At 49.0% G+C, this 26,799-nt stretch overlaps 1 protein-coding gene across 3 annotated transcripts in view; it reads left to right on the top strand.

The window, feature by feature from the left end:
* Nucleotides 1-5,519: 5,519 nt before the first annotated feature.
* Nucleotides 5,520-26,799, top strand: part of FANCD2OS (FANCD2 opposite strand) — a 37,408-nt gene continuing 16,128 nt past the window's right edge. Inside the window, exon 1 of one of the 3 annotated variants that reach the window (XR_012878948.1) lies at nucleotides 5,520-5,691. Coding sequence is in view for 1 of the 3 variants with exons in the window: in XM_075849412.1 (XP_075705527.1) it covers nucleotides 21,671-21,746 (76 nt within the window). In the remaining 2 variants the exon portion in view is untranslated. Of the gene's footprint in view, nucleotides 5,692-21,597; nucleotides 21,747-26,799 lie in introns of those variants that run through there. The other 2 variants (XM_075849412.1, XR_012878947.1) reach the window with 2 other exon arrangements.

Genomic DNA, 26,799 nt, shown 5'->3' with positions numbered 1-26,799 from the left:
ACATGATATACAGGCGGGTTGTCAGTAGTAATAGATGAATAGCTGTTACTGTATATAAGATGTGTGGATCTCATGTCTGATCACATGTAATTATATTATATATCAGTGATGTCAGTAACAGGGGGCGGAGCTGTGACAACCTCTCACACATGATATACAGGCTGGTTGTCAGTAGTAATAGATGAATAGCTGTTACTGTATATAAGATGTGTGGATCTCATGTCTGATCACAGTGTAATTATATTATATATCAGTGATGTCAGTAACAGGGGGCGGGGCTGTGACAACCTCTCACACATGATATACAGGCTGGTTGTCAGTAGTAATAGATGAATAGCTGTGACTGTATATAAGATGTGTGGATCTCATGTCTGATCACAGTGTAATTATATTATATATCAGTGATGTCAGTAACAGGGGGCGGAGCTGTGACAACCTCTCACACATGATATACAGGCCGGTTGTCAGTAGTAATAGATGAATAGCTGTGACTGTATATAAGATGTGTGGATCTCATGTCTGATCACAGTGTAATTATATTATATATCAGTGATGTCAGTAACAGGGGGCGGAGCTGTGACAACCTCTCACACATGATATACAGGCTGGTTGTCAGTAGTAATAGATGAATAGCTGTGACTGTATATAAGATGTGTGGATCTCATGTCTGATCACAATGTAATTATATTATATATCAGTGATGTCAGTAACAGGGGGCGGGGCTGTGACAACCTCTCACACATGATATACAGGCTGGTTGTCAGTAGTAATAGATGAATAGCTGTTACTGTATATAAGATGTGTGGATCTCATGTCTGATCACAATGTAATTATATTATATATCAGTGATGTCAGTAACAGGGGGCGGGGCTGTGACAACCTCTCACACATGGTATACAGGCTGGTTGTCAGTAGTAATAGATGAATAGCTGTGACTGTATATAAGATGTGTGGATCTCATGTCTGATCACATGTAATTATATTATATATCAGTGATGTCAGTAACAGGGGGCGGGGCTGTGACAACCTCTCACACATGATATACAGGCTGGTTGTCAGTAGTAATAGATGAATAGCTGTGACTGTATATAAGATGTGTGGATCTCATGTCTGATCACAGTGTAATTATATTATATATCAGTGATGTCAGTAACAGGGGGCGGGGCTGTGACAACCTCTCACACATGATATACAGGCTGGTTGTCAGTAGTAATAGATGAATAGCTGTTACTGTATATAAGATGTGTGGATCTCATGTCTGATCACAGTGTAATTATATTATATATCAGTGATGTCAGTAACAGGGGGCGGGGCTGTGACAACCTCTCACACATGGTATACAGGCTGGTTGTCAGTAGTAATAGATGAATAGCTGTGACTGTATATAAGATGTGTGGATCTCATGTCTGATCACAGTGTAATTATATTATATATCAGTGATGTCAGTAACAGGGGGCGGAGCTGTGACAACCTCTCACACATGATATACAGGCTGGTTGTCAGTAGTAATAGATGAATAGCTGTGACTGTATATAAGATGTGTGGATCTCATGTCTGATCACATGTAATTATATTATATATCAGTGGTGTCAGTAACAGGGGGCGGAGCTGTGACAACCTCTCACACATGATATACAGGCTGGTTGTCAGTAGTAATAGATGAATAACTGTTACTGTATATAAGATGTGTGGATCTCATGTCTGATCACATGTAATTATATTATATATCAGTGATGTCAGTAACAGGGGGCGGAGCTGTGACAACCTCTCACACATGATATACTGGCTGGTTGTCAGTAGTAATAGATGAATAGCTGTTACTGTATATAAGATGTGTGGATCTCATGTCTGATCACATGTAATTATATTATATATCAGTGATGTCAGTAACAGGGGGCGGGGCTGTGACAACCTCTCACACATGATATACAGGCTGGTTGTCAGTAGTAATAGATGAGTAGCTGTTACTGTATATAAGATGTGTGGATCTCATGTCTGATCACAGTGTAATTATATTATATATCAGTGATGTCAGTAACAGGGGGCGGGGCTGTGACAACCTCTCACACATGATATACAGGCTGGTTGTCAGTAGTAATAGATGAATAGCTGTGACTGTATATAAGATGTGTGGATCTCATGTCTGATCACAGTGTAATTATATTATATATCAGTGATGTCAGTAACAGGGGGCGGGGCTGTGACAACCTCTCACACATGATATACGGGCTGGTTGTCAGTAGTAATAGATGAATAGCTGTTACTGTATATAAGATGTGTGGATCTCATGTCTGATCACAGTGTAATTATATTATATATCAGTGATGTCAGTAACAGGGGGCGGGGCTGTGACAACCTCTCACACATGATATACAGGCTGGTTGTCAGTAGTAATAGATGAATAGCTGTTACTGTATATAAGATGTGTGGATCTCATGTCTGATCACAGTGTAATTATATTATATATCAGTGATGTCAGTAACAGGGGGCGGGGCAGTGACAACCTCTCACACATGATATACAGGCTGGTTGTCAGTAGTAATAGATGAATAGCTGTTACTGTATATAAGATGTGTGGATCTCATGTCTGATCACATGTAATTATATTATATATCAGTGATGTCAGTAACAGGGGGCGGGGCTGTGACAACCTCTCACACATGATATACAGGCTGGTTGTCAGTAGTAATAGATGAATAGCTGTGACTGTATATAAGATGTGTGGATCTCATGTCTGATCACAGTGTAATTATATTATATATCAGTGATGTCAGTAACATGGAGCGGGGCTGTGACAACCTCTCACACATGATATACAGGCTGGTTGTCAGTAGTAATAGATGAATAGCTGTGACTGTATATAAGGTGTGTGGATCTCATGTCTGATCACAATGTAATTATATTATATATCAGTGATGTCAGTAACAGGGGGCGGGGCTGTGACAACCTCTCACACATGGTATACAGGCTGGCTGTCAGTAGTAATAGATGAATAGCTGTTACTGTATATAAGATGTGTGGATCTCATGTCTGATCACAGTGTAATTATATTATATATCAGTGATGTCAGTAACAGGGGGCGGAGCTGTGACAACCTCTCACACATGATATACAGGCTGGTTGTCAGTAGTAATAGATGAATAGCTGTTACTGTATATAAGATGTGTGGATCTCATGTCTGATCACATGTAATTATATTATATATCAGTGATGTCAGTAACAGGGGGCGGGGCTGTGACAACCTCTCACACATGATATACAGGCTGGTTGTCAGTAGTAATAGATGAATAGCTGTTACTGTATATAAGATGTGTGGATCTCATGTCTGATCACAGTGTAATTATATCATATATCAGTGATGTCAGTAACAGGGGGCGGGGCTGTGACAACCTCTCACACATGATATACAGGCTGGTTGTCAGTAGTAATAGATGAATAGCTGTTACTGAATATAAAATGTGTGGATCTCATGTCTGATCACAATGTAATTATATTATATATCAGTGATGTCAGTAACAGGGGGCGGGGCTGTGACAACCTCTCACACATGATATACAGGCTGGTTGTCAGTAGTAATAGATGAATAGCTGTGACTGTATATAAGATGTGTGGATCTCATGTCTGATCACAGTGTAATTATATTATATATCAGTGATGTCAGTAACAGGGGGCGGGGCTGTGACAACCTCTCACACATGGTATACAGGCTGGTTGTCAGTAGTAATAGATGAATAGCTGTTACTGTATATAAGGTGTGTGGATCTCATGTCTGATCACATGTAATTATATTATATATCAGTGATGTCAGTAACAGGGGGCGGAGCTGTGACAACCTCTCACACATGATATACAGGCTGGTTGTCAGTAGTAATAGATGAATAGCTGTGACTGTATATAAGATGTGTGGATCTCATGTCTGATCACAGTGTAATTATATTATATATCAGTGATGTCAGTAACAGGGGGCGGGGCTGTGACAACCTCTCACACATGATATACAGGCTGGTTGTCAGTAGTAATAGATGAATAGCTGTTACTGTATATAAGATGTGTGGATCTCATGTCTGATCACATGTAATTATATTATATATCAGTGATGTCAGTAACAGGGGGCGGGGCTGTGACAACCTCTCACACATGGTATACAGGCTGGTTGTCAGTAGTAATAGATGAATAGCTGTTACTGTATATAAGATGTGTGGATCTCATGTCTGATCACATGTAATTATATTATATATCAGTGATGTCAGTAACAGGGGGCGGGGCTGTGACAACCTCTCACACATGATATACAGGCTGGTTGTCAGTAGTAATAGATGAATAGCTGTGACTGTATATAAGATGTGTTGATCTCATGTCTGATCACATGTAATTATATTATATATCGGTGATGTCAGTATCAGGGGGCGGGGCTGTGACAACCTCTCACACATGGTATACAGGCTGGTTGTCAGTAGTAGTAGATGAATAGCTGTTACTGTATATAAGATGTGTGGATCTCATGTCTGATCACAATGTAATTATATTATATATCAGTGATGTCAGTAACAGGGGGCGGGGCTGTGACAACCTCTCACACATGATATACAGGCTGGTTGTCAGTAGTAATAGATGAATAGCTGTTACTGTATATAAGATGTGTGGATCTCATGTCTGATCACAATGTAATTATATTATATATCAGTGATGTCAGTAACAGGGGGCGGGGCTGTGACAACCTCTCACACATGATATACAGGCTGGTTGTCAGTAGTAATAGATGAATAGCTGTTACTGTATATAAGATGTGTGGATCTCATGTCTGATCACAATGTAATTATATTATATATCAGTGATGTCAGTAACAGGGGGCGGGGCTGTGACAACCTCTCACACATGATATACAGGCTGGTTGTCAGTAGTAATAGATGAATAGCTGTTACTGTATATAAGATGTGTGGATCTCATGTCTGATCACAGTGTAATTATATTATATATCGGTGATGTCAGTATCAGGGGGCGGGGCTGTGACACCCTCTGTGCACACAGGTGAGTGGGCGGGGTCAGTGGTGAGCTCACCTGTCGGACACCTGCTCCTGTGTCAGTTTCTTGTCGCTCTGTAGCAGGATGGAGACGTAATGGCGGATCATGCCGACAAAGAAAGTGATGAAGACGATGGGCAGGACCACCCACAGGCGGATGTTGGAGTCCAGTAGAAGCTCCGGCTCCGTCATGGTCTCGCTGATCTGCACAGAAAAATGATCATTTCCACATTTGTGTAGCAGTTCAGTCGTTGAAGGGCCGGTACGTCCCCCCGTGTGATGTGATGATGATGGATATTATATTACCGCACAGCCCCACATGGTATTATACAGACCCCGGGACGTCTCCGCTGCGGTCACGCATCCACCGAGTACCGGGCCGTTCTGAGAGGAGACACCGCCGCCACCCAATGCGTAAACCGCTAACGTGATTGGCTGCTCAGCACATCCACCTGGACTCTGGTTGGTCCACTTGTCTATCACTCACTGGCTTAGAATGTTTCTTATTATGACCGTAAGGTCTGACCAATCACTCTGCCGAGTAAGGCGGAAGTGGGTGTTTCCTAGTGTGCAGGGCCCCGCCGGCTGGCCGTCCGTAACCATGGTGATGGGGAGGCAGTAAGGTCCCTTCTGCAGCCGCCCTCCGGTCCTGTTCACACCTTGTAGTTTGGTCAGTGTTTGTGGAGTCATTATGCTGAGTCTGCGTTCACATCTGTACTGCAAAATAAATACAGGGAGAACACTACGGGAAAAGTGTCCTGCCGGGACCCCTCGTGCAACGAATCCGGCACTTCCATTGTTTTGTTTTGCTGATCCATGACTATGAACGCCATGGGGCCGGTAAATCACTGCACACCTCCCAACCGTCCCGGCCCCTGCGGCGGGACTGTGTGGAGGCAGCTATGGGGACATTATACTGTGTGGGGGCAGCTATGGGGACATTATACTGTGTGGGGGCAGCTATGGGGTATTATACTGTGTGGAGGCAGCTATGGGGGCATTATACTGTGTGGAGGCAGCTATGGGGGCATTATACTGTGTGGGGGCAGCTATGGTGGCATTATACTGTGTGGAGGCAGCTATGGGGACATTATACTGTGTGGAGGCAGCTATGGGGACATTATACTGTGTGGAGGCAGCTATGGGGGCATTATACTGTGTGGGGGCAGCTATGGGGACATTATACTGTGTGGAGGCAGCTATGGGGACATTATACTGTGTGGAGGCAGCTATGGGGGCATTATACTGTGTGGAGGCAGCTATGGGGGTATTATACTGTGTGGAGGCAGCTATGGGGGCATTATACTGTGTGGAGGCAGCTATGGGGGCATTATACTGTGTGGAGGCAGCTATGGTGGCATTATACTGTGTGGTGGCAGCTATGGGGACATTATACTGTGTGGAGGCAGCTATGGGGACATTATACTGTGTGGGGGCAGCTATGGGGACATTATACTGTGTGGAGGCAGCTATGGGGCATTATACTGTGTGGAGGCAGCTATGGGGCATTATACTGTGTGGAGGCAGCTATGGGGACATTATACTGTGTGGAGGCAGCTATGGGGACATTATACTGTGTGGAGGCAGCTATGGGGGCATTATACTGTGTGGGGGCAGCTATGGGGGCATTATACTGTGTGGAGGCAGCTATGAGGGCATTATACTGTGTGGGGGCAGCTATGGGGACATTATACTGTGTGGGGCAGCTATGGGGACATTATACTGTGTGGAGGCAGCTATGGGGACATTATACTGTGTGGAGGCAGCTATGGGGGCATTATACTGTGTGGTGGCAGCTATGGGGACATTATACTGTGTGGAGGCAGCTATGGGGATATTATACTGTGTGGGGGCAGCTATGGGGGCATTATACTGTGTGGGGGCAGCTATGGGGACATTATACTGTGTGGAGGCAGCTATGGGGACATTATACTGTGTGGGGGCAGCTATGGGGGCATTATACTGTGTGGGGGCAGCTATGGGGACATTATACTGTGTGGTGGCAGCTATGGGGACATTATACTGTGTGGAGGCAGCTATGGGGACATTATACTGTGTGGGGGCAGCTATGGGGACATTATACTGTGTGGAGGCAGCTATGGGGACATTATACTGTGTGGAGGCAGCTATGGGGACATTATACTGTGTGGAGGCAGCTATGGGGGCATTATACTGTGTGGAGGCAGCTATGGGGACATTATACTGTGTGGAGGCAGCTATGGGGACATTATACTGTGTGGAGGCAGCTATGGGGGACATTATACTGTGTGGAGGCAGCTATGGGAGCATTATACTGTGTGGAGGCAGCTATGGGACATTATACTGTGTGGGGGCAGCTATGGGGACATTATACTGTGTGGAGGCAGCTATGGGGACATTATACTGTGTGGGGGCAGCTATGGGGACATTATACTGTGTGGAGGCAGCTATGGGAGCATTATACTGTGTGGGGGCAGCTATGGGGACATTATACTGTGCGGAGGCAGCTATGGGACATTATACTGTGTGGAGGCAGCTATGGGGATATTATACTGTGGAGGGGCAGCTATGGGGACATTATACTGTGTGGAGGCAGCTATGGGGACATTATACTGTGTGGGGGCAGCTATGGGGACATTATACTGTGGAGGGGCAGCTATGGGGACATTATACTGTGTGGAGGCAGCTATGGGGACATTATACTGTGTGGGGGCAGCTATGGGGACATTATACTGTGGAGGGGCAGCTATGGGGACATTATACTGTGTGGTGGCAGCTATGGGGACATTATACTGTGTGGGGGCAGCTATGGGGGCATTATACTGTGTGGGGGCAACTATGGGGCATTATACTGTGGGGGGCAGCTATGGGGGCATTATACTGTGTGGGGGTAGCTATGGGGACATTATACTGTGTGGAGGCAGCTATGGGGACATTATACTGTGTGGGGGCAGCTATGGGGGCATTATACTGTGGGGGGCAGCTATGGGGGCATTATACTGTGTGGAGGCAGCTATGGGGGCATTATACTGTGGGGGGCAGCTATGGGGGCATTATACTGTGTGGGGGCAGCTATGGGGACATTATACTGTGTGGAGGCAGCTATGGGGCATTATACTGTGTGGGGGCAGCTATGGGGACATTATACTGTGTGGGTGCAGCTATGGGGACATTATACTGTGTGGAGGGCAGCTATGGGGACATTATACTGTGTGGGGGCAGCTATGGGGACATTATACTGTGTGGAGGCAGCTATGGGGACATTATACTGTGTGGAGGCAGCTATGGGTACATTATACTGTGTGGGGGCAGCTATGGGGGCATTATACTGTGGGGGGCAGCTATGGGGGCATTATACTGTGTGGGGGCAGCTATGGGGGGCATTATACTATGTGGAGGCAGCTATGGGGACATTATACTGTGTGGGGGCAGCTATGGGGACATTATACTGTGTGGAGGCAGCTATGGGTACATTATACTATGTGGGGGCAGCTATGGGGACATTATACTGTGTGGGGGCAGCTATGGGGGGCATTATACTGTGTGGGGGCAGCTATGGGGGCATTATACTGTGGGGGGCAGCTATGGGGGCATTATACTGTGTGGAGGCAGCTATGGGGACATTATACTGTGTGGAGGCGGCTATGGGGACATTATACTGTGTGGAGGCGGCTATGGGGACATTATACTGTGTGGAGGCGGCTATGGGGACATTATACTGTGTGGAGGCGGCTATGGGGACATTATACTGTGTGGGGGCAGCTATGGGGACATTATACTGTGTGGGGGCAGCTATGGGGACATTATACTGTGTGGAGGCAGCTATGGGGCATTATACTGTGTGGGGGCAGCTATGGGGACATTATACTGTGTGGGGGCAGCTATGGGGACACTATACTGTGTGGTGGCAGCTATGGGGACATTATACTGTGTGGAGGCAGCTATAGGGGCATTATACTGTGTGGGGGCAGCTATGGGGACATTATACTGTGTGGGGGCAGCTATGGGGATATTATACTGTGTGGGGGCAGCTATGGGGACATTATACTGTGTGGGGGCAGCTATGGGGACATTATACTGTGGAGGCAGCTATGGGGGCATTATACTGTGTGGGGGCAGCTATGGGGGCATTATACTGTGTGGAGGCAGCTATGGGGGCATTATACTGTGTGGGGGCAGCTATGGGGACATTATACTGTGTGGGGGCAGCTATGGGGGCATTATACTGTGTGGAGGCAGCTATGGGGGCATTATACTGTGTGGGGGCAGCTATGGGGGCATTATACTGTGTGGAGGCAGCTATGGGGGCATTATACTGTGTGGGGGCAGCTATGGGGGCATTATACTGTGTGGAGGCAGCTATGGGGGCATTATACTGTGTGGGGGCAGCTATGGGGACATTATACTGTGTGGGGGCAGCTATGGGGGCATTATACTGTGTGGAGGCAGCTATGGGGACATTATACTGTGTGGGGGCAGCTATGGGGGCATTATACTGTGTGGGGGCAGCTATGGGGGCATTATACTGTGTGGAGGCAGCTATGGGGACATTATACTGTGTGGAGGCAGCTATGGGGGCATTATACTGTGTGGAGGCAGCTATGGGGACATTATACTGTGTGGAGGCAGCTATGGGGGCATTATACTGTGTGGAGGCAGCTATGGGGATATTATACTGTGTGGAGGCAGCTATGGGGACATTATACTGTGTGGGGGCAGCTATGGGGGCATTATACTGTGTGGAGGCAGCTATGGGGACATTATACTGTGTGGGGGCAGCTATGGGGACATTATACTGTGTGGGGGCAGCTATGGGGACATTATACTGTGTGGGGGCAGCTATGGGGACATTATACTGTGTGGAGGCAGCTATGGGGACATTATACTGTGTGGAGGCAGCTATGGGGGTATTATACTGTGTGGAGGCAGCTATGGGGACATTATACTGTGTGGGGGCAGCTATGAGGACATTATACTGTGTGGGGGCAGCTATGGGGACATTATACTGTGTGGGGGCAGCTATGGGGACATTATACTGTGTGGGGGCAGCTATGGGGGCATTATACTGTGTGGAGGCAGCTATGGGGGCATTATACTGTGTGGGGGCAGCTATGGGGGCATTATACTGTGTGGAGGCAGCTATGGGGGCATTATACTGTGTGGGGGCAGCTATGGGGACATTATACTGTGTGGGGGCAGCTATGGGGGCATTATACTGTGTGGAGGCAGCTATGGGGGCAATATACTGTGTGGAGGCAGCTATGGGGACATTATACTGTGTGGAGGCAGCTATGGGGGCCTTATACTGTGTGGAGGCAGCTATGGGGACATTATACTGTGTGGAGGCAGCTATGGGGACATTATACTGTGTGGGGGCAGCTATGGGGACATTATACTGTGTGGAGGCAGCTATGGGGACATTATACTGTGTGGAGGCAGCTATGGGGGCATTATACTGTGTGGGGGCAGCTATGGGGACATTATACTGTGGAGGGGCAGCTATGGGGGCATTATACTGTGTGGAGGCAGCTATGGGGGCATTATACTGTGTGGAGGCAGCTATGGGGGCATTATACTGTGTGGAGGCAGATATGGGGGCATTATACTGTGTGGAGACAGCTATGGGGACATTATACTGTGTGGGGGCAGCTATGGGGGCATTATACTGTGTGGGGGCAGCTATGGGGGCATTATACTGTGTGGAGGCAGCTATGGGGGCATTATACTGTGGGGGGCAGCTATGGGGGCATTATACTGTGTGGGGGCAGCTATGGGGACATTATACTGTGTGGAGGCAGCTATGGGGACATTATACTGTGTGGGGGCAGCTATGGGGACATTATACTGTGTGGGGGCAGCTATGGGGGGCATTATACTATGTGGAGGCAGCTATGGGACATTATACTGTGTGGGGGCAGCTATGGGGCATTATACTGTGTGGGGGCAGCTATGGGGGCATTATACTGTGGGGGGGCAGCTATGGGGGCATTATACTGTGTGGAGGCAGCTATGGGGGCATTATACTGTGTGGAGGCAGCTATGGGGACATTATACTGTGTGGAGGCAGCTATGGGGGCATCTATGGGTGGCATTATACTGTGTGGAGGCAGCTATGGGGACATTATACTGTGTAGAGGCAGCTATGGGGACATTATACTGTGTGGGTGCAGCTATGGGGACATTATACTGTGTGGAGGCAGCTATGGGGACATTATACTGTGTGGAGGCAGCTATGGGTACATTATACTGTGTGGGGGCAGCTATGGGGGCATTATACTGTGGGGGGCAGCTATGGGGGCATTATACTGTGTGGGGGCAGCTATGGGGGGCATTATACTATGTGGAGGCAGCTATGGGGACATTATACTGTGTGGGGGCAGCTATGGGGACATTATACTGTGTGGAGGCAGCTATGGGTACATTATACTATGTGGGGGCAGCTATGGGGACATTATACTGTGTGGGGGCAGCTATGGGGGGCATTATACTGTGTGGGGGCAGCTATGGGGGCATTATACTGTGGGGGGCAGCTATGGGGGCATTATACTGTGTGGAGGCGGCTATGGGGACATTATACTGTGTGGAGGCGGCTATGGGGACATTATACTGTGTGGAGGCGGCTATGGGGACATTATACTGTGTGGAGGCGGCTATGGGGACATTATACTGTGTGGAGGCAGCTATGGGGACATTAAACTATGTGGAGGCAGCTATGGGGATATTATACTGTGTGGGGGCAGCTATGGGGACATTATACTGTGTGGGGGCAGCTATGGGGACATTATACTGTGTGGAGGCAGCTATGGGGCATTATACTGTGTGGGGGCAGCTATGGGGACATTATACTGTGTGGGGGCAGCTATGGGGACACTATACTGTGTGGTGGCAGCTATGGGGACATTATACTGTGTGGAGGCAGCTATAGGGGCATTATACTGTGTGGAGGCAGTTATGGGGGCATTATACTGTGTGGGGGCAGCTATGGGACATTATACTGTGTGGAGGCAGCTATGGGGACATTATACTGTGTGGAGGCAGCTATGGGGACATTATACTGTGTGGAGGCAGCTATGGGGGCATTATACTGTGTGGAGGCAGCTATGGGGACATTATACTGTGTGGGGGCAGCTATGGGGCCATTATACTGTGTGGAGGCAGCTATGGGGGCATTATACTGTGTGGAGGCAGCTATGGGGACACTATACTGTGTGGAGGCAGCTATGGGGACATTATACTGTGTGGGAACAGCTATGGGGGCATTATACTGTGTGGAGGCAGCTATGGGGGCATTATACTGTGTGGAGGCAGCTATGGGGATATTATACTGTGTGGAGGCAGCTATGGGGACATTATACTGTGTGGGGGCAGCTATGGGGGCATTATACTGTGTGGAGGCAGCTATGGGGACATTATACTGTGTGGGGGCAGCTATGGGGACATTATACTGTGTGGGGGCAGCTATGGGGACATTATACTGTGTGGGGGCAGCTATGGGGGCATTATACTGTGTGGAGGCAGCTATGGGGACATTATACTGTGTGGGGGCAGCTATGGGGACATTATACTGTGTGGGGGCAGCTATGGGGACATTACACTGTGTGGAGGCAGCTATGGGGACATTATACTGTGTGGAGGCAGCTATGGGGACATTATACTGTGTGGGGGCAGCTATGAGGACATTATACTGTGTGGGGGCAGCTATGGGGACATTATACTGTGTGGGGGCAGCTATGGGGACATTATACTGTGTGGGGGCAGCTATGGGGGCATTATACTGTGTGGAGGCAGCTATGGGGGCATTATACTGTGTGGGGGCAGCTATGGGGGCATTATACTGTGTGGGGGCAGCTATGGGGGCATTATACTGTGTGGAGGCAGCTATGGGGACATTATACTGTGTGGAGGCAGCTATGGGGACATTATACTGTGTGGATGCAGCTATGGGGACATTATACTGTGTGGAGGCAGCTGTGGGGACATTATACTGTGTGGAGGCAGCTATGGGGATATTATACTGTGTGGAGGCAGCTATGGGGATATTATACTGTGTGGAGGCAGCTATGGGGACATTATACTGTGTGGAGGCAGCTATGGGGGCATTATACTGTGTGGAGGCAGCTATGGGGACATTATACTGTGTGGAGGCAGCTATGGGGACATTATACTGTGTGGAGGCAGCTATGGGGACATTATACTGTGTGGAGGCAGCTATGGGGACATTATACTGTGTGGAGGCAGCTATGGGGACATTATACTGTGTGGAGGCAGCTATGGGGGCATTATACTGTGTGGAGGCAGCTATGGGGACATTATACTGTGTGGAGGCAGCTATGGGGGCATTATACTGTGTGGGGGCAGCTATGGGGACCTTATACTGTGTGGAGGCAGCTATGGGGACATTATACTGTGTGGGGGCAGCTATGGGGGCATTATACTGTGTGGAGGCAGCTATGGGGACATTATACTGTGTGGGGGCAGCTATGGGGGCATTATACTGTGTGGAGGCAGTTATGGGAGCATTATACTGTGTGGGGGCAGCTATGGGGGCATTATACTGTGTGGAGGCAGCTATGGGGACATTATACTGTGTGGGGGCAGCTATGGGGACATTATACTGTGTGGGGGCAGCTATGGGGGCATTATACTGTGTGGGGGCAGCTATGGGGACATTATACTGTGTGGAGGCAGCTATGGGGACATTATACTGTGTGGAGGCAGCTATGGGGACATTATACTGTGTGGGGGCAGCTATGGGGGCATTATACTGTGTGGAGGCAGTTATGGGAGCATTATACTGTGTGGGGGCAGCTATGGGGGCATTATACTGTGTGGGGGCAGCTATGGGGACATTATACTGTGTGGAGGCAGCTATGGGGACATTATACTGTGTGGAGGCAGCTATGGGGGCATTATACTGTGTGGGGGCAGCTATGGGGACATTATACTGTGTGGAGGCAGCTATGGGGACATTATACTGTGTGGGGGCAGCTATGGGGACATTATACTGTGTGGAGGCAGCTATGGGGGCATTATACTGTGTGGGGGCAGCTATGGGGACATTATACTGTGTGGAGGCAGCTATGGGGACATTATACTGTGTGGGGGCAGCTATGGGGACATTATACTGTGTGGGGGCAGCTATGGGGACATTATACTGTGTGGGGGCAGCTATGGGGACATTATACTGTGTGGAGGCAGATATGGGGACATTATACTGTGTGGAGGCAGCTATGGGGACATTATACTGTGTGGAGGCAGCTATGGGGACATTATACTGTGTGGAGGCAGCTATGGGGACATTATACTGTGTGGAGGCAGCTATGGGGACATTATACTGTGTGGGGGCATCTATGGGGACATTATACTGTGTGGAGGCAGCTATGGGGACATTATACTGTGTGGGGGCAGCTATGGGGACATTATACTGTGTGGAGGCAGCTATGGGGACATTATACTGTGTGGAGGCAGCTATGGGGGCATTATACTGTGTGGAGGCAGCTATGGGGGTATTATACTGTGTGGAGGCAGCTATGGGACATTATACTGTGTGGAGGCAGCTATGGGGACATTATACTGTGTGGAGGCAGCTATGGGAGCATTATACTGTGTGGAGGCAGCTATGGGGGCATTATACTGTGTGGGGGCAGCTATGGGAGCATTATACTGTGTGGAGGCAGCTATGGGGACATTATACTGTGTGGAGGCAGCTATGGGGCATTATACTGTGGAGGCAGCTATGGTGACATTATACTGTGTGGAGGCAGCTATGGGGGCATTATACTGGGTGGGGGCGGCTATGGGGGCATTATACTGTGTGGGGGCAGCTATGGGGACATTATACTGTGTGGAGGCAGCTATGGGACATTATACTGTGTGGAGGCAGCTATGGGGGCATTATACTGTGTGGGGGCAGCTATGGGAGCATTATACTGTGTGGAGGCAGCTATGGGGACATTATACTGTGTGGAGGCAGCTATGGGGACATTATACTGTGTGGGGGCAGCTATGGGGCATTATACTGTGTGGGGGCAGCTATGGGGACATTATACTGTGTGGAGGCAGCTATGGGGACATTATACTGTGTGGAGGCAGCTATGGGGCATTATACTGTGGAGGCAGCTATGGTGACATTATACTGTGTGGAGGCAGCTATGGGGGCAATATACTGTGTGGAGGCAGCTATGGGGACATTATACTGTGTGGAGGCAGCTATGGGGACATTATACTGTGTGGAGGCAGCTATGGGGACATTATACTGTGTGGAGGCAGCTATGGGGACATTATACTGTGTGGGGGCAGCTATGGGGGCATTATACTGTGTGGGGGCAGCTATGGGGACATTATACTGTGTGGGGGCAGCTATGGGGACATTATACTGTGGGGGGCAGCTATGGGGACATTATACTGTGTGGAGGCAGCTATGGGGACATTATACTGTGCGGAGGCAGCTATGGGGGCATTATACTGTGTGGAGGCAGCTATGGGGACATTATACTGTGCGGAGGCAGCTATGGGGGCATTATACTGTGTGGAGGCAGCTATGGGGGCATTATACTGTGTGGAGGCAGCTATGGGGGCATTATACTGTGTGGTGGCAGCTATGGGGGCATTATACTGTGTGGGGGCAGCTATGGGGACATTATACTGTGTGGGGGCAGCTATGGAGACATTATACTGTGTGGGGGCAGCTATGGGGGCATTATACTGTGTGGAGGCAGCTATGGGGGCATTATACTGTGTGGTGGCAGCTATGGGGACATTATACTGTGTGGAGGCAGCTATGGGGATATTATACTGTGTGGAGGCAGCTATGGGGATATTATACTGTGTGGAGGCAGCTATGGGGACATTATACTGTGTGGGGGCAGCTATGGGGGCATTATACTGTGTGGGGGCAGCTATGGGGGCATTATACTGTGTGGAGGCAGCTATGGGACATTATACTGTGTGGGGGCAGCTATGGGGACATTATACTGTGTGGGGGCAGCTATGGGGGCATTATACTGTGTGGGGGCAGCTATGGGGGCATTATACTGTGTGGAGGCAGCTATGGGGCATTATACTGTGTGGGGGCAGCTATGGGGGCATTATACTGTGTGGGGGCAGCTATGGGGACATTATACTGTGTGGAGGCAGCTATGGGGGCATTATACTGTGTGGAGGCAGCTATGGGGACATTATACTGTGTGGAGGCAGCTATGGGGGCATTATACTGTGTGGGGGCAGCTATGGGGACATTATACTGTGTGGGGGCAGCTATGGGGGCATTATACTGTGTGGGGGCAGCTATGGGGACATTATACTGTGTGGGGGCAGCTATGAGGACATTATACTGTGTGGAGGCAGCTATGGGGGCATTATACTGTGTGGGGGCAGCTATGAGGACATTATACTGTGTGGGGGCAGCTATGAGGACATTATACTGTGTGGAGGCAGCTATGGGGACATTATACTGTGTGGAGGCAGCTATGGGGACATTATACTGTGTGGGGGCAGCTATGGGGACATTATACTGTGTGGGGGCAGCTATGGGGATATTATACTGTGTGGAGGCAGCTATGGGGACATTATACTGTGTGGGGGCAGCTATGGGGATATTATACTGTGTGGAGGCAGCTATGGGGACATTATACTGTGTGGGGGCAGCTATGGGGATATTATACTGTGTGGAGGCAGCTATGGGGACATTATACTGTGTGGGGGCAGCTATGGGGACATTATACTGTGTGGGGGCAGCTATGGGGACATTATACTGTGTGGGGGCAGCTATGGGGACATTATACTGTGTGGAGGCAGCTATGGGGTATTATACTGTGTGGAGGCAGCTATGGGGGTATTATACTGTGTGGAGGCAGCTATGGGGACTTATACTGTGTGGAGGCAGCTATGGGGACATTATACTGTGTGGGGGCAGCTATGGGGACATTATACTGTGTGGAGGCAGCTATGGGGTATTATACTGTGTGGGGGCAGCTGTGGGGTATTATACTGTGTGGGGGCAGCTGTGGGGTATTATACTGTGTGGGGGCAGCTATGGGGGCATTATACTGTGTGGGGGCAGCTATGGGGACATTATACTGTGTGGGGGCAGCTATGGGGGCATTATACTGTGTGGAGGCAGCTATGGGGACATTATACTGTGTGGAGGCAGCTATGGGGACATTATACTGTGTGGGGGCAGCTATGGGGGCATTATACTGTGGAGGCAGCTATGGGGACATTATACTGTGTGGAGGCAGCTATGGGGGCATTATACTGTGTGGAGGCAGCTATGGGGGCATTATACTGTGTGGAGGCAGCTATGGGGACATTATACTGTGTGGGGGCAGCTATGGGGGCATTATACTGTGGAGGCAGCTATGGGGGCATTATACTGTGTGGAGGCAGCTATGGGGACATTATACTGTGTGGGGGCAGCTATGGGGGCATTATACTGTGTGGGGGCAGCTATGGGGGCATTATACTGTGGAGGCAGCTATGGGGGCATTATACTGTGTGGGGGCAGCTATGGGGGCATTATACTGTGTGAGGCAGCTATGGGGTATTATACTGTGTGGGGGCAGCTATGGGGACATTATACTGTGTGGAGGCAGCTATGGGGACATTATACTGTGTGGAGGCAGCTATGGGGACATTATACTGTGTGGGGGCAGCTATGGGGGCATTATACTGTGGAGGCAGCTATGGGGGCATTATACTGTGTGGAGGCAGCTATGGGGACATTATACTGTGTGGGGGCAGCTATGGGGACATTATACTGTGTGGAGGGCAGCTATGGGGACATTATACTGTGTGGGGGCAGCTATGGGGACATTATACTGTGTGGAGGCAGCTATGGGGACATTATACTGTGTGGGGGCAGCTATGGGGACATTATACTGTGTGGGGGCAGCTATGGGGGCATTATACTGTGTGGAGGCAGCTATGGGGACATTATACTGTGTGGGGGCAGCTATGGGGGCATTATACTGTGTGGGGGCAGCTATGGGGGCATTATACTGTGGAGGCAGCTATGGGGGCATTATACTGTGTGGAGGCAGCTATGGGGACATTATACTGTGTGGAGGCAGCTATGGGGACATTATACTGTGTGGGGGCAGCTATGGGGGCATTATACTGTGGAGGCAGCTATGGGGGCATTATACTGTGTGGAGGCAGCTATGGGGACATTATACTGTGTGGAGGCAGCTATGGGGACATTATACTGTGTGGGGGCAGCTATGAGGACATTATACTGTGTGGAGGCAGCTATGGGGACATTATACTGTGTGGAGGCAGCTATGGGGACATTATACTGTGTGGGGGCAGCTATGGGGGCATTATACTGTGGAGGCAGCTATGGGGACATTATACTGTGTGGGGGCAGCTATGGGGGCATTATACTGTGGAGGCAGCTATGGGGGCATTATACTGTGTGGAGGCAGCTATGGGGACATTATACTGTGTGGAGGCAGCTATGGGGACATTATACTGTGTGGGGGCAGCTATGGGGGCATTATACTGTGGAGGCAGCTATGGGGACATTATACTGTGTGGGGGCAGCTATGGGGGCATTATACTGTGGAGGCAGCTATGGGGGCATTATACTGTGTGGAGGCAGCTATGGGGACATTATACTGTGTGGGGGCAGCTATGGGGACATTATACTGTGTGGGGGCAGCTATGGGGACATTATACTGTGGAGGCAGCTATGGGGACATTATACTGTGTGGAGGCAGCTATGGGGACATTATACTGTGTGGAGGCAGCTATGGGGACATTATACTGTGGAGGCAGCTATGGGGACATTATACTGTGTGGAGGCAGCTATGGGGACATTATACTGTGGAGGCAGCTATGGGGACATTATACTGTGTGGAGGCAGCTATGGGGACATTATACTGTGGAGGCAGCTATGGGGGCATTATACTGTGTGGAGGCAGCTATGGGACATTATACTGTGTGGAGGCAGCTATGGGGACATTATACTGTGTAGAGGCAGCTATGGGGCATTATACTGTGTGGGGGCAGCTATGGGGACATTATACTGTGTGGAGGCAGCTATGGGGACATTATACTGTGTGGGGGCAGCTATGGGGGCATTATACTGTGGAGGCAGCTATGGGGACATTATACTGTGTGGGGGCAGCTATGGGGGCATTATACTGTGGAGGCAGCTATGGGGGCATTATACTGTGTGGAGGCAGCTATGGGGACATTATACTGTGTGGAGGCAGCTATGGGGACATTATACTGTGTGGGGGCAGCTATGGGGGCATTATACTGTGGAGGCAGCTATGGGGACATTATACTGTGTGGGGGCAGCTATGGGGGCATTATACTGTGGAGGCAGCTATGGGGGCATTATACTGTGTGGAGGCAGCTATGGGGACATTATACTGTGTGGGGGCAGCTATGGGGACATTATACTGTGTGGGGGCAGCTATGGGGACATTATACTGTGGAGGCAGCTATGGGGACATTATACTGTGTGGAGGCAGCTATGGGGACATTATACTGTGTGGAGGCAGCTATGGGGACATTATACTGTGGAGGCAGCTATGGGGACATTATACTGTGGAGGCAGCTATGGGGACATTATACTGTGTGGAGGCAGCTATGGGGACATTATACTGTGTGGAGGCAGCTATGGGGACATTATACTGTGTGGGGGCAGCTATGGGGATATTATACTGTGTGGAGGCAGCTATGGGGGCATTATACTGTGTGGGGGCAGCTATGGGGGCATTATACTGTGTGGAGGCAGCTGTGGGGACATTATACTGTGTGGAGGCAGCTATGGGGACATTATACTGTGTGGAGGCAGCTATGGGGACATTATACTGTGGAGGCAGCTATGGGGGCATTATACTGTGTGGAGGCAGCTATGGGACATTATACTGTGTGGAGGCAGCTATGGGGACATTATACTGTGTGGCGGCAGCTATGGGGACATTATACTGTGTGGGGGCAGCTATGGGGACATTATACTGTGTGGAGGCAGCTATGGGGGCATTATACTGTGTGGAGGCAGCTATGGGGGCATTATACTGTGTGGAGGCAGCTATGGGGACATTATACTGTGTGGAGGCAGCTATGGGGGCATTATACTGTGTGGAGGCAGCTATGGGGGCATTATACTGTGTGGAGGCAGCTATGGGGACATTATACTGTGTGGGGGCAGCTATGGGGGCATTATACTGTGTGGAGGCAGCTATGGGGACATTATACTGTGTGGGGGCAGCTATGGGGACATTATACTGTGTGGGGGCAGCTATGGGGACATTATACTGTGTGGAGGCAGCTATGGGGCATTATACTGTGTGGAGGCAGCTATGGGGACATTATACTGTGTGTGGAGGCAGCTATGGGGACATTATACTGTGTGGAGGCAGCTATGGGGACATTATACTGTGTGGAGGCATCTATGGGGACATTATACTGTGTGGGGGCAGCTATGGGGTATTATACTGTGTGGAGGCAGCTATGGGGGCATTATACTGTGTGGAGGCAGCTATGGGGACATTATACTGTGTGGAGGCAGCTATGGGGACATTATACTGTGTAGAGGCAGCTATGGGGCATTATACTGTGTGGGGGCAGCTATGGGGACATTATACTGTGTGGGGGCAGCTATGGGGGCATTATACTGTGTGGAGGCAGCTATGGGGACATTATACTGTGGAGGGGCAGCTATGGGGGCATTATACTGTGTGGGGGCAGCTATGGGGACATTATACTGTGTGGGGGCAGCTATGGGGGCATTATACTGTGTGGGGGCAGCTATGGGGACATTATACTGTGTGGAGGCAGCTATGGGGACATTATACTGTGTGGAGGCATCTATGGGGACATTATACTGTGTGGGGGCAGCTATGGGGTATTATACTGTGTGGGGGCAGCTATGGGGACATTATACTGTGTGGGGGCAGCTATGGGGTATTATACTGTGTGGGGGCAGCTATGGGGGCATTATACTGTGTGGAGGCAGCTATGGGGACATTATACTGTGTGGAGGCAGCTATGGGGACATTATACTGTGTGAGGGCAGCTATGGGGGCATTATACTGTGTGGGGGCAGCTATGGGGACATTATACTGTGTGGGGGCAGCTATGGGGGCATTATACTGTGTGGGGGCAGCTATGGGGACATTATACTGTGTGGAGGCAGCTATGGGGACATTATACTGTGTGGAGGCATCTATGGGGACATTATACTGTGTGGGGGCAGCTATGGGGTATTATACTGTGTGGAGGCAGCTATGGGGGCATTATACTGTGTGGAGGCAGCTATGGGGACATTATACTGTGTGGAGGCAGCTATGGGGACATTATACTGTGTAGAGGCAGCTATGGGGCATTATACTGTGTGGGGGCAGCTATGGGGACATTATACTGTGTGGGGGCAGCTATGGGGGCATTATACTGTGCCGGTAAACCACTGGTCTATCCGTGTTCTCATCACGCGGCCGGTGCCGGGAATCTCTTGGCGTCTTATTATTTGACTTTTTTTCACTTCGCTGATCATGTGGGGGCAGGGAGTGGCCGCTCGGGTGGGTCGTCTGTTTCATAAACGTTTTTGGCGCCACTGCGACATCTAGCGATAGGAAAGTAATACTGCAGTGAGATACAGTTTGGACGGTGGCTGACACCAGAGAGCTACCGTGCAGGCGACACTTCTCCCTGTGTGTATGATCTCGCCAGTGCTTCCAGGACAGCGGTCTGGAATAAAAGAGCGGCAAACCGACATCAGTTTAGTAGATGAAGGTAAAACCCGTAGAATCAGCGTTTAGGGCCTGTTCACACGGCGTGTCTCCTGTACATTGGATGTTTGTGTCGGGGACGTATTCGTAGAATGTCTTTATGGTATCGGTCGGCTTCACCGCTCATGTCCTGGATAGACTGCTCTCGGCAACTACATAATTATGTCCAGGAGCATCCAGGGAAAAAATGTCTACGTTTACCAGACGCCATGATAGCCGGTGGGTGGCGGGCGCCACTGCCCGGACTCCATCACAGCCTCCGTTTAACAGATACATTGGGGAGCGTCCGGGGCTCCTTGAAGGGGGATGATATATTTGTGCACCGTCTACAGGGGGAAACAAGGGACAGGGGCTCCCCGAGGATGATCCAGGGACGCTGCTTCTCCAATGGGGAATCCGACTGCTCTGAAGTTGTTTCCGTCGGGCCGCCACGATGGGCACATCTGACTGGGGGAGGGAGTTCTAGTAACACGGGCAGGGAGGACATCCAGATCCCCAGTGATAATGTTACGCAGTTCTGTCCCCGGAGCTCCCGACATACACGATACATAGAGCGGGTCCCATCACTCATAGGCTGATATGGCTGCCGGTAAACATTTTATCCAGCAAATAAATTGTAAAACCTGCCTGTCCTCTCATCATCCTCATCATCATCACTGCCTGTACTCTCATCATCATCATCACTGCCTGTACTCTCATCATCCTCCTCATCATCATCACTGCCTGTACTCTCATCATCATCATCATCACTGCCTGTACTCTCATCATCATCATCATCACTGCCTGTCCTCTCATCATCATCATCATCACTGCCTGTACTCTCATCATCATCATCATCATCATCATCATCACTGCCTGTACTCTCATCATCATCATCACTGCCTGTCCTCTCATCATCCTCATCATCATCACTGCCTGTCCTCTCATCATCACTGCCTGTCCTCTCATCATCACTGCCTGTCCTCTCATCATCACTGCCTGTCCTCTCATCATCATCATCATCACTGCCTGTACTCTCATCATCATCATCATCATCATCACTGCCTGTACTCTCATCATCATCATCATCACTGCCTGTACTATCATCATCATCATCACTGCCTGTCCTCTCATCATCATCATCACTGCCTGTCCTCTCATCATCATCATCATCATCATCACTGCCTGTCCTCTCATCATCATCATCACTGCCTGTACTATCATCATCATCATCACTGCCTGTCCTCTCATCATCACTGCCTGTCCTCTCATCATCATCATCACTGCCTGTCCTCTCATCATCATCATCATCATCATCATCACTGCCTGTACTCTCATAATCATCATCACTGCCTGTACTCTCATCATCATCATCACTGCCTGTACTCTCATCATCATCATCACTGCCTGTCCTCTCATCATCCTCCTCATCATCACTGCCTGTCCTCTCATCATCCTCCTCATCATCACTGCCTGTACTCTCATCATCCTCCTCATCATCACTGCCTGTACTCTCATCATCCTCCTCATCATCACTGCCTGTACTCTCATCATCATCATCATCATCACTGCCTGTACTCTCATAATCATCATCACTGCCTGTCCTCTCATCATCATCATCATCATCATCATCATCATCATCATCACTGCCTGTCCTCTCATCATCCTCATCATCATCATCACTGCCTGTACTCTCATCATCATCATCATCATCATCACTGCCTGTCCTCTCATCATCACTGCCTGTACTCTCATCATCATCATCACTGCCTGTACTCTCATCATCATCACTGCCTGTACTCTCATCATCCTCATCATCATCATCACTGCCTGTACTCTCATCATCATCACTGCCTGTCCTCTCATCATCCTCATCATCATCATCACTGCCTGTACTCTCATCATCCTCATCATCATCATCACTGCCTGTACTCTCATCATCATCATCACTGCCTGTCCTCTCATCATCATCATCACTGCCTGTCCTCTCATCATCATCATCATCATCATCATCACTGCCTGTACTCTCATCATCATCATCACTGCCTGTACTCTCATCATCATCACTGCCTGTACTCTCATCATCCTCATCATCATCATCACTGCCTGTACTCTCATCATCATCACTGCCTGTCCTCTCATCATCCTCATCATCATCATCACTGCCTGTACTCTCATCATCCTCATCATCATCATCACTGCCTGTCCTCTCATCATCCTCATCATCATCATCACTGCCTGTACTCTCATCATCATCACTGCCTGTCCTCTCATCATCCTCATCATCATCATCATCATCACTGCCTGTACTCTCATCATCATCATCATCATCACTGCCTGTCCTCTCATCATCATCATCATCATCATCACTGCCTGTACTCTCATCATCATCATCACTGCCTGTACTCTCATCATCATCATCATCATCACTGCCTGTACTCTCATCATCATCATCACTGCCTGTACTCTCATCATCATCATCATCATCATCCTCATCATCACTGCCTGTACTCTCATCATCATCCTCATCATCACTGCCTGTACTCTCATAATCATCATCACTGCCTGTCCTCTCATCATCATCATCATCATCATCATCATCATCATCATCACTGCCTGTCCTCTCATCATCACTGCCTGTACTCTCATCATCATCACTGCCTGTCCTCTCATCATCCTCATCATCATCATCACTGCCTGTACTCTCATCCTCATCACTGCCTGTACTCTCATCATCATCATCATCATCATCACTGCCTGTCCTCTCATCATCACTGCCTGTCCTCTCATCATCATCATCATCATCATCATCACTGCCTGTCCTCTCATCATCACTGCCTGTCCTCTCATTATCATCACTGCCTGTCCTCTCATTATCATCATCACTGCCTGTCCTCTCATCATCATCACTGCCTGTCCTCTCATCATCATCACTGCCTGTCCTCTCATCATCATCACTGCCTGTCCTCTCATCATCACTGCCTGTACTCTCATCATCATCACTGCCTGTCCTCTCATCATCCTCATCATCATCATCACTGCCTGTACTCTCATCATCCTCATCATCATCATCACTGCCTGTACTCTCATCATCATCATCATCACTGCCTGTCCTCTCATCATCCTCATCATCATCACTGCCTGTCCTCTCATCATCATCACTGCCTGTCCTCTCATCATCCTCATCATCATCATCACTGCCTGTACTCTCATCATCATCATCACTGCCTGTACTCTCATCATCATCATCACTGCCTGTACTCTCATCATCATCATCACTGCCTGTACTCTCATCATCATCATCACTGCCTGTACTCTCATCATCATCATCATCATCATCATCCTCATCATCACTGCCTGTACTCTCATCATCATCATCATCCTCATCATCACTGCCTGTACTCTCATAATCATCATCACTGCCTGTCCTCTCATCATCATCATCATCATCATCATCATCATCATCATCACTGCCTGTCCTCTCATCATCACTGCCTGTACTCTCATCATCATCACTGCCTGTCCTCTCATCATCCTCATCATCATCATCACTGCCTGTACTCTCATCCTCATCACTGCCTGTACTCTCATCATCATCATCATCATCATCACTGCCTGTCCTCTCATTATCATCACTGCCTGTCCTCTCATTATCATCATCACTGCCTGTCCTCTCATCATCATCACTGCCTGTCCTCTCATCATCACTGCCTGTACTCTCATCATCATCACTGCCTGTCCTCTCATCATCCTCATCATCATCATCACTGCCTGTACTCTCATCATCCTCATCATCATCATCACTGCCTGTACTCTCATCATCATCATCATCACTGCCTGTCCTCTCATCATCCTCATCATCATCATCACTGCCTGTACTCTCATCATCATCACTGCCTGTCCTCTCATCATCCTCATCATCATCATCATCACTGCCTGTACTCTCATCATCATCACTGCCTGTCCTCTCATCATCCTCATCATCATCATCACTGCCTGTACTCTCATCATCATCATCACTGCCTGTCCTCTCATCATCATCATCATCATCATCATCATCATCACTGCCTGTACTCTCATCATCATCATCACTGCCTGTACTCTCATCATCATCATCACTGCCTGTACTCTCATCATCATCATCATCCTCATCATCACTGCCTGTACTCTCATCATCATCATCATCATCATCATCCTCATCATCACTGCCTGTACTCTCATAATCATCATCATCATCATCCTCACTGCCTGTCCTCTCATCATCATCATCATCATCATCACTGCCTGTCCTCTCATCATCACTGCCTGTACTCTCATCATCATCACTGCCTGTCCTCTCATCATCCTCATCATCATCATCACTGCCTGTACTCTCATCATCCTCATCATCATCATCACTGCCTGTACTCTCATCCTCATCACTGCCTGTACTCTCATCATCATCATCATCACTGCCTGTCCTCTCATCATCACTGCCTGTCCTCTCATCATCATCATCATCATCATCACTGCCTGTCCTCTCATCATCACTGCCTGTCCTCTCATTATCATCACTGCCTGTCCTCTCATTATCATCATCATCATCATCATCATCATCATCACTGCCTGTCCTCTCATCATCATCACTGCCTGTCCTCTCATCATCATCACTGCCTGTCCTCTCATTATCATCACTGCCTGTCCTCTCATCATCATCATCATCACTGCCTGTCCTCTCATCATCATCACTGCCTGTCCTCTCATCATCATCACTGCCTGTCCTCTCATTATCATCACTGCCTGTCCTCTCATCATCATCATCATCACTGCCTGTCCTCTCATCATCATCATCACTGCCTGTCCTCTCATCATCATCACTGCCTGTCCTCTCATCATCATCACTGCCTGTCCTCTCATCATCATCACTGCCTGTCCTCTCATCATCATCATCATCACTGCCTGTCCTCTCATCATCATCATCATCACTGCCTGTCCTCTCATCATCATCATCACTGCCTGTACTCTCATCATCATCATCACTGCCTGTACTCTCATCATCATCACTGCCTGTACTCTCATTATCATCACTGCCTGTCCTC

Source organism: Rhinoderma darwinii, unplaced genomic scaffold (genome assembly GCF_050947455.1).
Source record: "Rhinoderma darwinii isolate aRhiDar2 unplaced genomic scaffold, aRhiDar2.hap1 Scaffold_800, whole genome shotgun sequence".
NCBI lineage: Eukaryota > Metazoa > Chordata > Amphibia > Anura > Rhinodermatidae > Rhinoderma > Rhinoderma darwinii.
The sequence above is the reverse complement of the archived record's forward strand: the minus strand, read 5'-3'. Positions and strand labels throughout refer to the sequence as shown.